At 39.8% G+C, this 12,182-nt stretch overlaps 1 protein-coding gene across 1 annotated transcript in view; it reads right to left on the reverse strand.

Annotated features, from left to right (window-relative positions):
- Window positions 1-3,823: 3,823 nt before the first annotated feature.
- Window positions 3,824-12,182, reverse strand: part of ERBB4 (erb-b2 receptor tyrosine kinase 4) — a 797,331-nt gene continuing 788,972 nt past the window's right edge. The window contains exons 27-28 of the mRNA XM_063429955.1: window positions 9,046-9,343; window positions 3,824-5,152 (exon numbers count right to left, since the gene is read on the reverse strand). Coding sequence (XP_063286025.1) covers window positions 4,707-5,152; window positions 9,046-9,343 — 744 coding nt within the window. The 3' untranslated portion in view covers window positions 3,824-4,706. The remainder of the gene's footprint in view (window positions 5,153-9,045; window positions 9,344-12,182) is intronic.

The following is a 12,182-nucleotide window of genomic DNA, read 5'->3' on the forward strand; positions in this document are numbered from 1 at the left end:
CTTTATAAAAACCTTCTTAACGATATACGATCTCCTTCTATCTAACCTAAAATATAATTGACGTCATAGATTTAATGAACTTATATTTTTGGGGTGTTACCGCATACAAGGAATTTTGACACAAGCAGGTAAACAAACACTCAATACCTACAATATCGACATATGATATGTGCAAGTATAATTATAATAAAAATGTCTTTACATATATTGGTGCATTTAAAAATATACTTTAGGGCTCAAAAAAGTGTGGGTTTCTAAACTTGGGTGGATTCTAGAGGGATTTCAAAACTAAATATTAGGCATGTATAAACCTACCCTAATAGCGTAGAGCAGGAGTGTCCAAATGGTAGATCCCCAGATGATGTAGAACTAAGGATTCCATGATACTTTGAGTGCCTTAGAATGCCTTGAGAATGAGAAAGCATCATGGAATATGTAGTTTTAAAACATCTGGGGATCTACCTTTTGGGCACTCCTGGCGTAGAGTACTCATTGATAACAGCAATAATGAGTATTTTCAGTAGTCAAACACAGGTGTCTTTGAAGCCTGTCATGCAAAGACCAGGCTGGTCTTCATAATATGTCTCCACAGCAGCTTGCCTTGAAGACACTGTTTCAAGTGGCAAATGGAAATAATAATGGCTACAATGGACCATGATCAAGACCAAAAATAGACCATGATCAAGACCAAACTCTATCTCCACTAGTTAGTCTAGACCTTAAAGAACTGAACATCCTTAGTCCTCTAAAAATCAAATATTGGGATGGTGTATTGATGGTTGGGGTTTTTTTTTTAAGGTTTTGTTTTTGTTTGTACTTGTCATTAATAGACATATTTCTGTGGATGCTGGGTTGACATGTCAACATTCTTGAATGGGTGGCTGAGCAAATGTTATTTCCGATAGTTACAGATGTTTACCAAAAGATATATGAAAACAGACAATAATCACTGTTGGGTACATGACCCGTATGCAGTTCATATATAGCTGCCTTTTCCCCTACACAGCTGCTCTGTATAACCCATTTACTTCTGGAGGAGTCTGCAACTCAAGGGTTCTCCAGCAGTGAAGGGGTTAACAAAAATCGACCCATTTAACAGCAGTACTAGTAAATGCTACATTGTATCATTTAAACCTCCCTTGCAGAGGACATGTCTGCACTGCTAGATACCTTCTCTGATTTTTCGTATGATAACCAGGGTGCAAGAAACTTTAAATGTCCCATTTCTCCAACAAATGGCATTGCCTGGATAAAGTTATACAGTCTTTTTAATGTCAGTAGCATCCCACGTAGACCCCAAGCATTTACCCTTTTTAAAGCTGGGTGAGATTCCACTTGGTATTCCTTCAACAAACATGACTGTTTTCATGTCCACCTACATCTTCGGGGCTAAAAAAATCTTGATGTGAAATCCTGAGCACAGAATCAATTGTAAGGAGAGATCCAGTCCAACAGTTCCAAACAAAACCAGAACCTACATTCCATAGAATCCAAAGATCCTGGTCGTCAGTTAAAAGTTCTGCTTCATGAATGTTGCTAAGCAGCTGGCAGTGTTAATGCAGAGTATTAAATATACAGAGCTGATGAGGGAGACACCACCATTGGCAAAACAGTATCTTGGGTTATTATATTCCATATTGGTTATCATTACATTTCACTCATGGAACAGACAGAATTCTCCTAACTCTGCTCCTACACTACAATATGTACACAGTCCCACAATTTATTTTCCATAGTCATTCAGAGAGTTCCCATAGAAAGATTGTCCTTCAATAAAACATTCTTTATATTAAAGAAGAAAGTGAAACTATGGCTGTCTCTCCTTCAGACATTACCAAACTCACCCCCAGTTTTCATTTGCCAATCAAAAGGGGGTAATACCAACAAGCAATTAGAATATTTGATGTGATAGAATGAATAATATTACTTTATTGGCTCGATGTGGGTAAATATCAGGTTTACATAATAAAGAGCAGGTCTGATGTATTGTTCTATATGGACCTTTAGTAAACCTTTATATATATATATATATATATATATATATATATATATATATATATATATATATATATATATAGTGAGTTCAATTTGTGTATTCTGACATAATTGTCTATTAGATTTTATAGAGTGGAATTAAAAGGGTATCCCAAAACACTCAGAACAAGTGTTTATGGGATGGCAGCATCAAGCTGTGCATCTTTTTTTATATTAAATCATATCACTTTATTTTTATCTATTCTGACACGTTCTGTATTTTGTAATACTGTGATGAGTTTGTGCATAGGCAGGGTTGGAGCTTATCTCTTGTATTGGAAACCCCATCTAAGCAGTCAACACAATGACACATGTATATAACAACTAAATAATTAAGAGAAAACACGAAACCTAAATACAAAACAAGCTAAAAAAAAGTAAATCTGGAAATAAATATCAATGTATGTGTTTCTCAGAATCAAGACTGCAACCATAAAAATTTAAAAAGACTTAATCAGTTATTCTACCAATCACATTTTGTTGAGAATCAGATATAATCAAACTACAGGTATGCACTAATGTGTTCATCAACGGATTTGTTCACTTTCTCACAAACCCTATCTATTTTAGTCTAAGTACACATTGCCTTGCAAGTATAATAGTGTGGAGTTGTTTACTTAGTGAAGAAGGTAACACACTTAGTTGGTTGATCTATTTAGGACACAGAAACTGCTGCTGACTTAATAAAATATACAGTTTTAGTTCGGAAACAGTTGAGGAAATTTATAAGTTGACTGAGTGAATTGGATGTTAAAAAAATGAAACATATGGGAATGTAATGCTAACTTATCAAAGCAGAGTTAGCTTATTAACCTAAAGGAGTAGAATAAAAGACAGGATATAGTATATTTGGGTCAACAAATGAGGGCACAAGACAGTAATTTACTGGCTACAAGTACTAGCCAAAGTTTGCTGCTATAAATTATGTCTATGAGCACTAATATTGTACTGTAATTGATCATTTCATATTGGAACCTTTCATTCATGCACATGACCTTTTCAACTTTGTGGGAAGCATATTACTTTGTCTAAACTGCTAGCAGTACATCTAATTCTATAGCTTATACCCAAGAGAACTTGTTATCATGACCTTTTTTTATAGATGATATTCATCTTATTTTGGCAAGTCCATAGTCTTTCATTTATATATATATATAGGTGTATATATATATATATATATATATATATATATATATATATATGTGTTTGAGCTGCTGGTTGCTTCCATATTGCTTCATTCAAAATCCAAAAAATAATTTGAAAAAAATTAACAAAACAAAAAACAACAACAAAAACAGTCTGTAACAAGAGAAGTACATCTTAAGTGCAAAACTGACTTTCTAAGCAAAACTCTGCGTTTCCCTGCAGCATTGTCATCCTTATAGTTTTCTTATGGAACTTCCGATAATCTGGACACAATCCGAGGGGTCATCAGTCTCCATTCAAACACCGAGTAACATCTTTGTTGAGATTCCCATTTTTGATTTGCCTATTCCAGCACTTTCCACCCATTAACAAGCACATATAAATGACGAGAGCAATGGCTACAGACACAGGTAGCATTGATCACTTGCACTGAGTAAGGTCTGTGTTTACTCGGGTTTATTAACTGGTCAACCTTAGAAGTAACTACACAGTGTTTCAGGTGAGGGACCACTGCACACAGGTAGTATAATCTTACAAGCGCCCCAGTGAATAACATATGACGCACCATTGCCATTTGAAGAGTTTTGTCCAAAACACTGCTATGATCACACTGAAACACCTTACTTGTATTGTTATATTTTTTGATCTTTCAGGCCGAAACTAAACTGATAAAGATGCAATGATAGCCTTTTGCTGGAAAAAAAGTATATTGATGTAAATTTTCTTTCCTTTTTGCAGTATATTTTTGTCTTCTCAATGCAAAGCCCCTGGAATAAGAAAACTTATTTCATCAAGATGTTAGCCAACTGAGTACCAGAAGGTTTGAGACATGTGACACACTTTAATGGTTTGTGCATGTAGAGCGGAAATCGAGACACAATCACCTTTCATGTTCATTTAGAGAGTTCTTCGCTATAGTGTCAACTCTAATCATTTTCATTTAAAGTAGAATTATTGTCACTGATAACAAAATGATAGGATGGTAATGAATGGTCAAAAAAAAACCTATTAAATAATAAAAAATAAGCATTGAGCGACTTAATGACAATGCTGGCCAGCGGAAGACATTTTCCATATTAAGATTGGAGGGAAGTAAGGTTTCTTCTGGCCTTCCTGAATTGGGCTAAAAAGGTATTTAAAATTCTTGATATTGATTGGAGCTGAAACCCCCCAAACACATTAAATAGAGTGGCACATTCTATCGAAATGGTGATTTCATCCAATTTTGGTGATTTACTGCCATTACTGTTCTCCCATGGATTCTACTGATGCCTTTTTCTGACGATACATCTTCACTCTTGACCACAAAGAGCAATATTTCTCTCAGATACCTTCATTTTGTGCTGTACTCTCCTGAAATATAAGAACGGAAAAAACCTAGAGCATCCTTTCACCTGCTAATGGTGTGATCTGATATGGAGAGAAAGCACACCCGAGGAAGTGAGGTGGCTAAAAAGAAGGGTGGGTTCAAGGAATCCAACGGAATTTTAAAGAGTTTCCCCCTATTCCCATAATACTGAATGTCACTACACCACAGTGTTCCGGTGCCTGTAGGGAGGAGGGGGCAGCACGGTGCCTGGTTTCAGAGTAAACTCCGTCAGATACTCTGGGTTTTCTGCCGCTACTGGCCTAATGCGTCCATTTTGTTTATAAAAATATTTTGTGCTGTACTCGTGCAGGTAATCTGGATGTTGGATGGTGCTCCTGGGTGGAAGGCTATGGTTCCAGTATTCTGGGTTGTCAAATGCCTTCTTGGCTTTTTCTGGCACAGTAAGTCCATTGTTTTTCAGATATTCTGCATTTTCCATGGTCTTGGCAAATGAGTTCAGGTACCGATGCTCATTCACATACTCATCCTCTGATTTAGGTTGCCCGCTGGAGCCATTATGATACTCTGGGTTATCCAGAGGTTGGAGGTCACCATTCTTCCTTCGAGAGACGAAAGGATTTTCTTCTACAGGGTTTAAGTAATCTGAAAAAGAAGATAACTTTCAGCAGGAGAAAAAAGTAAGCATTAAACACTGTTATACAATAAGAGAACTTAGGTGTTCTATGCTAGCTAAAATTACTAAAATAATGCCCAAGGGGCATAGCAAGTTCAGTTTGGTTTCTATAGAAGCCACAGAACAGGCAGGTTTTGTTATTACACTTCTTTTATAGCATTGTATTAACTTGCTGATCCTTTATATATTACAAATATCCATTAATAAATAATATGGCATAAAAGATTAACTGTTTTGTAATATTAAAGTTACACTGAGTCAGCGTTCTAGAACAAAACTCAAAATATGCGGCCGTCCGTTTCCTTATTGCTTTTATTTTATGAAACATTTACAGGGTTACTTACTAAGGTGAGAATTCAAAATGAACAAAGTGAGTTGGACATTTTTCTAAGCTTTTTCTATGCTTCAATTTAGCTACTCTAGTCTTAAAATTGAAATTAATTTTGAATACTCGTTTTCCTGGCACTATAGTGCCCTGAGGGTGCCCCCACCCTCAGGATCCCCCTCCCACCGGGCTCTGGAGAGAGGAAGGGGTTAAAATCTTACCTTTCTCCAGCGCTGGGCGGGGAGCTTTCCTCCTCCTCCTCTCCTCCTTCCTAGATATCTTGTCTGCTTACCATAGCAGTGAATATATTATCAATAATTGTTGATTCCTGTAATCCTAAGGATCAGTCACACTAATGTGACTATGTAACATTAAAGGACCACTATAGGCACCCAGACCACTTCAGCTTAATGAAGTGGTCTGGGTGCCTGGTCCAGCTAGGGTTAACCCTTTTTTTTATAAACATAGCAGTGTCAAAGAAACTGCTATGTTTACACTGAGGGTAAATCCAGCCTCTAGAGCCTCTAGTGGCTGTCTCATTGACAGCCGCTAGAGGCGCGTGCGTGCTTCTCACTGTGAAAATCACAGTGAGAAGACACCAGTGTCCATAGGAAAGCATTGTAAATGCTTTCCTATGAACTGGCTGAATGCGCATGCGCGGTCAATGAGACAGCCACTAGAGGCTCTAGAGGCTGGATTAACCCTCAGTGTAAACATGACAGTTTCTTTGAAACTGCTATGTTTATAAAAAAAAAAGGGTTAACCCTAGCTGGACCAGGCACCCAGACCACTTCATTAAGCTGAAGTGGTCTGGGTGCCTATAGTGGTCCTTTAATGTTACATAGTCACATTAGTGTGACTGATCCTTAGGCAGGGGCGGGCTGGGAAGGGGGGCAGGGAGGCAATTGCCCCCCAGGCCACCCTAAACCCAGGGCCGCCCACACCCAGCAAAAAAAGGAAAAATCTGAATCTCCTGCTTCTGGCTGAGGAGTCAGATTTTTCAACTTACCTCACTCTTCCTGCAGTCTGCAGTCAGTGGAGTCGGCCGGCCTCACCTGATGATGTCAGTAGGAGGGGGCGTGACTTCCACTGCTCTTCTCACAGGACCGTTGGGGAGTCTGGGAGAAGAGCAGAGGAAGTCACGGCCCCTCCTCCTGACATCATCAGGAGAGGACGACTTCACTGGCTGCTGCTGGTTGCTGCTCCTGTTGGCTGCTGTCTACCCCTCCCTGGCCTAAGGTAAGACTCAGGGAGGGGGGAAATACACTTTAGTGTTTTTTTTATTCCCCTCCTCAGCCCTGTCCCCTTAGTCAGCCCTGCCCCCTCCTCCCTGTCCTCTCCTCAGCCCCTGTCCCCTACCTCAGCCCCTGTCACCCTTCCTCAGCCCTGTCCCCTTAGTCAGCCCCTGTCCCCTTAGTCAGCCCCTGTCCCCTTAGTCAGCCCCTGTCCCCTTAGTCAGCCCCTGTCCCCTCCTCAGCCCATGTCCCCATCTCAGCCTTAGTCAGCCCCTGTCCCCACCTCAGCCTTAGTCAGCCCCTGTCCCCACCTCAGCCCCTGTCCCCACCTCCCCTTTGTCAGCCCCTGTCCCCTTAGTCAGCTCCTACCTCAGCCCCTGTCCCCCCTCCTCAGCCCCTGTCCCCTACCTCAGCCCCTGTCCCCCCTCCTCAGCCCCTGTCCCCCCTCCTCAGCCCCTGTCCCCTACCTCAGCCCCTGTCCCCCCTCCTCAGCCCCTGTCCCCCTAGTCAGCCCCTGTCCCCTTGGTCAGCCCCTGTCCCACCCTTTCCCTGCTCCTTTCCCCCCTCTCAGCTCTTCCCCCTTCCTCAGCCCCATGCCCCCCACAACAGCCCCATAACATCCCCACTACAGCTCCTCTCCGCCAATTGCAACCGATATTACCCACACCACAGCCCCTTTCCCAAATTGTAGCCATTAACTTGCTTCAGCCCCTATCCCCCCGTACATTTCCTAAACCCCCAATTACAGCTTATACCCTCCACTACCACCCCCTGTCCCCCACTACAGCCCTGTCCCCTTACTCAGCCCCTGTCCACTGGTTTTAAAAGTGTAAAGTTTGGGTGTGTGTGTATGAGTATGTCTGTGTGTATGAGTATGTCTGTGTGTGTCAGTATGTATGTGTGTGTCAGTATGTCTGTGTCAGTCAGTATGTCTGTGTGTGTGTGCGTCAGTATGTCAGTATGTCTGTGTGTGCGTTAGTATGTCAGTATGTCTGTGTGTGTGCGCATCAGTATGTCTGTGTGTGTGCATCAGTATGTCTGTCTATGTGTGTGCCAGTATGTCTGTCTGTGTGTGTGTCAGTATGCCTGTCTATGTGTGTGCAAGTATGCCTGTCTATGTGTGTGCAAGTATGTCTGTCTATGTGTGTGCAAGTATGTCTCTGTGTGTGTGCCAGTTTGTCTGTGTGTGTGTCAGCCAGTATGCCTGTGTGTGTGTGTGTCAGTATGTCTGTCTGTCTGAGTCAGTATGCCTGAAACAGTGTGTCTGTGTGAGTACCAGTATGTATCTCTGTGTGTGTGTCAGTATGTCTGTGTGCAAGTATGACTCTGTGTGTGTGCCAATTTGTCTGTGTCAGCCAGTATGCCTGTGTGTGTGTGTGTGTGTCAGTATGTCTGTCTGTCTGAGTCAGTATGCCTGTAACAGTGTGTCTGTGTGAGTACCAGTATGTATCTCTGTGTGTGTGTCAGTATGTCTGTGTGCAAGTATGTCTCTGTGTGTGTGCCAATTTGTCTGTGTCAGCCAGTATGCCTGTGTGTGTCAGTATGTCTGTCTGTCTGAGTCAGTATGCCTGTAACAATGTGTCTTTCTGTGTGTGTCTGTGTGCCTGTCAGTGAGTGTGTGCGTGTGCCTGTCAGTGAGTGTGTGTTTTTTAGTGTGTGCCAAATCAGCAAGTGTGTGTGCCTGTCATTGATTGTCTGTTTAGGTGACTGCTTCCCCCCCCCCCATACACACACTTTCAATCACATGGGGAAGGTGTTTTTACTCTCCTCTTGGTGCAATGCACTTGAATGGATTTGCCCCCCAGGCCTAAGGCTGCCAGCCCTCCCCTGTCCTTAGGATTACAGGAATCAACAATTATTGATAATATATTCACTGCTATGGTAAGCAGACAAGATATGTCAAATTAATTGTTGATAACGTATTGCGGAAGAATTGATACCTAATATTATGTCAACTTTTTCTCCTAATGTGTAGTAATTAAATCATGTCAGAGGCAGTATAGGTGACAACCATTTATGTAGCTGAAAATTTAATTTAGAAAAAAAGACTAAACCCTCTTATTAACACAGCCTAATTTTGAAACACACTTATTGTAGTTTAAATAGAGAGATGACGTTATTGTTGTGAAGCTCTGTTATACGTTTCCTGTACACCAAAAATTTGGAGTTAGTAGAAAAGAAGATTAGGATAGAAAAAAATGGCAGTCATATTTGGACTCAGAAATACAGCTTGCCCGACAAAATGCCAGTTAATATTGAAAAGTAATCTATGAATAATATTAGTGAAGGGTGGATTGCCAACCTGTTTTTTGCTTCTCCTTCATAGGAGTCATGTAGCCATCTTCACTCACGCCTACTCGAGGATTCCGGTCTGGAACAAACACTGTGGGATCCGCACTGTATCTCTGCAGGCTACTCTCTTCTGGAACTCGCTCCGGGACCTGTTTCCGGAGTGTTCCATTGCAGCAGATCTCCTCAAAAACCTCTGCAGTAGCCCCTTGGACTGTGGGTACTTCTGGTATGGGACAGGCAGATGGTCTGTATGGCAAAGTCATTGATTCTTGAGTAGTGTAGCCACCATCTCGATACATAAATTGGTTCTGTGAAGGATACAAAAACATATTTAATTCCTTATAAAGATTTACAATTACTATTACATTCAGGCTTATTACAGTAAATAATAATAAACATTATTTCAACATTAAATTAGTTATTGGTACATGTTTTTTCTATTTCATGTTTACTCCACCCCCCTGTCAAAAAAAAATTGTCACAGATTTGTCGGATAGTTGTAAGGCAAAGATTCTGTACAAGCATTTTCCATTACATCCCACATTCATTGGCTAAGATAGAAAATGAGGGGTGTTCACCAAGCTCCAATTTCTTGCATATTACTCAAAAAAATAATTTCAATTCAAGTTCAGAGGTAACATTGGAGGATATTTTTGGAATGTACTGTCTGCAAACTGAAGAGCTTTAAATTGAGGATAAGTGTCCTTTTCTGTAGTTAAGAAAGTCATGCAATGAAATGAGGATACACTGGACCAACTATTAAGCAAGGGGGGAAATGGGCTAGTCACTTTATTGGTCAAGTCGAGGGCAGTGATGTCAGAGTTAATGAAAAGTGTCCTGCTCACAAACCAGACTAATAAAATTAGGAAAAGAAAACCACTGTAATTGTACACTGTTGTGTGGGGAATTTATCCTCCAGAGAAATGTTGATTGTAATCAAAATCACTATTGCCATTTCTCCTCGTTATCCATTAGATATAAAAAATATGACCTTTATACTTATAGATTGGTATTAAAAAGTAAATTTGGTATTAAAAGTGTTGCACCACTTCCGGCACTGTAATTTGGGTGCCATTAGCCAGCTCAGAGTTCAGCATTGGCTAATATCAATTCTGCACATTTTGAGAATCTCAACCAATGAATGAGCAGCAGGCTTGGCTTCCAGCTTCTGTGAAGGTTGTAAACCTGCCTACAAAGGGGACCAGGAGCCCGGCGGGACTTCGGCTCCATCACCAGGTAATGCCAGTGTGCTCCAAGCATCATAACCACTACAAATGGCTGGATTGGTTATGGTGGTTGGAGTAACCCTTTAAGAGAAGAAAATATATTTTCCAAGCTTTCTGTATTTTAGACTTGCCATAACTCACCTTAGGCAGTGGTTCTCGTGACCTGGGCACTCATTGGCTTTCATTAAACCATTAAATTAATTTGCCCCTTTAAGGTCTCTCTCAAATATCATTAAACACCCTTATGGTGCTATATTTCTACATTTGCAATTTACTTTACACAATGGATTTAATAGTTTACAGCACTTGTGACAGCAATGGTTGCATATCACTGTCTTGGAAACATCATTCGTTTTGTTTTATGTTATATATCTTTGATGACAGGTAACGGACGCATGAAAGTCTTACATCGGGTTAATAGTGCTTGCACAGAATGTCTCTATGTACATCACAATGAGTCAAGCTAGAACAGTCTGTAGCACAGCTTATACTTGTGTATGAACTCAAGCGGAACTAATTACAGAGCATCTGTACAGCGGAATGTCTACAATCACCCAGTCATTACATCATTACATTGCATGACCCACGTTAAAACCGTTGTTTGGTTATAGGTTAAACATTACATTCTTGCTATTTTCTATTATCTTATGCTAGAGTACACAGTGCACAGTTAAAGAGCAGACAACTCAGTGACAAATACAAACATTTTTTTTTAAAGCAGTACTCTCATGACATTCCATTTTCATTATTGATGCGCTAAATATGTGCACAAAATATATTTTTACAGACATTTGTTAACTTGCCATACGTCAAAGCAGATATGTATTTTATACCCACCCACACCATCAGTATTCTATTATAATTGTTAAATGCTAAAATAGTATTATATTTTACTACTTAAAAACTTAATTGCATATTTCTTAATGGGTTAAAGTTACAAAATCTGTGCCTTTACCAGTAACTAGCATTAGGCCTAGCCATTGTTAAGACACACAATAATTTAGGTTATCCTAGTTGATTTTTTATATTTGGGATTTCTTTTAACACATTGTGTTCCTTTCGCTTGCAATCACCTGTATTTCTCCCGTGACCCAACCATTAAGAAAGGAAGAATGCAGTAAAAGCATTAGAATAAATGAATGGATCCATGATGGAATATACATAATCTACGAGTTTTAATAAATGCTGTTTCATAAACTGAAACTACAGCTTAAGCAGTTTAACCCCTTAAGGACCAAACTTCTGGAATAAAAGGGAATCATGACATGTCACACATGTCATGTGTCCTTAAGGGGTTAATAGCTCCCCCTACTAAAGAATTGGGGTATACAAGTTTTATTTTAATTTATAATGCTGCTACATAGCTATAAATTAAATTTAAATTTCATGGTGCATTGGGCTGCATAAAACATTTTACTTCAGACCTCTATAAAGCTAAATCGATATCTTAAATACATCACTAGAATCATCAAATATTTCTCTTTGTTTCAGCATTTTCTAATTTTTTCTCTCTTATAGGAAACATGTATCCTGCATCCATTTGGGACAATATTTGCATTTAGAAGGTCCACTATCCTGTAGCAAACATTCTAATTGAGAGGAGACACATTCCCAATTGTACCATTACAGAAACAACAGCAGAGTCCATACAGATGTTTAAACTGCAATTGGATAAATACTTGCAAAAGCATAACATACAGGGATATAATTTCTAATTAGTGGGGTAATAGCTGCTTGATCCAAGGAGATATCTGACTTCTATTTTGGGGTCAAGAAGGAATTTTGTCCTAGTTTGTTGCAAAATTTGAAGCGCTACAGACTGGGTTTTTTGCCTTCTTTTGGATCAACAGCAAAAACCAATGTGAGGAAGGCTGAACTTGATGGACGCAAGTCTCTTTTAAGCCTATGTAACTATGTAACA

Source organism: Pelobates fuscus, chromosome 8, assembly GCF_036172605.1.
Source record: "Pelobates fuscus isolate aPelFus1 chromosome 8, aPelFus1.pri, whole genome shotgun sequence".
Lineage (NCBI taxonomy): Eukaryota > Metazoa > Chordata > Amphibia > Anura > Pelobatidae > Pelobates > Pelobates fuscus.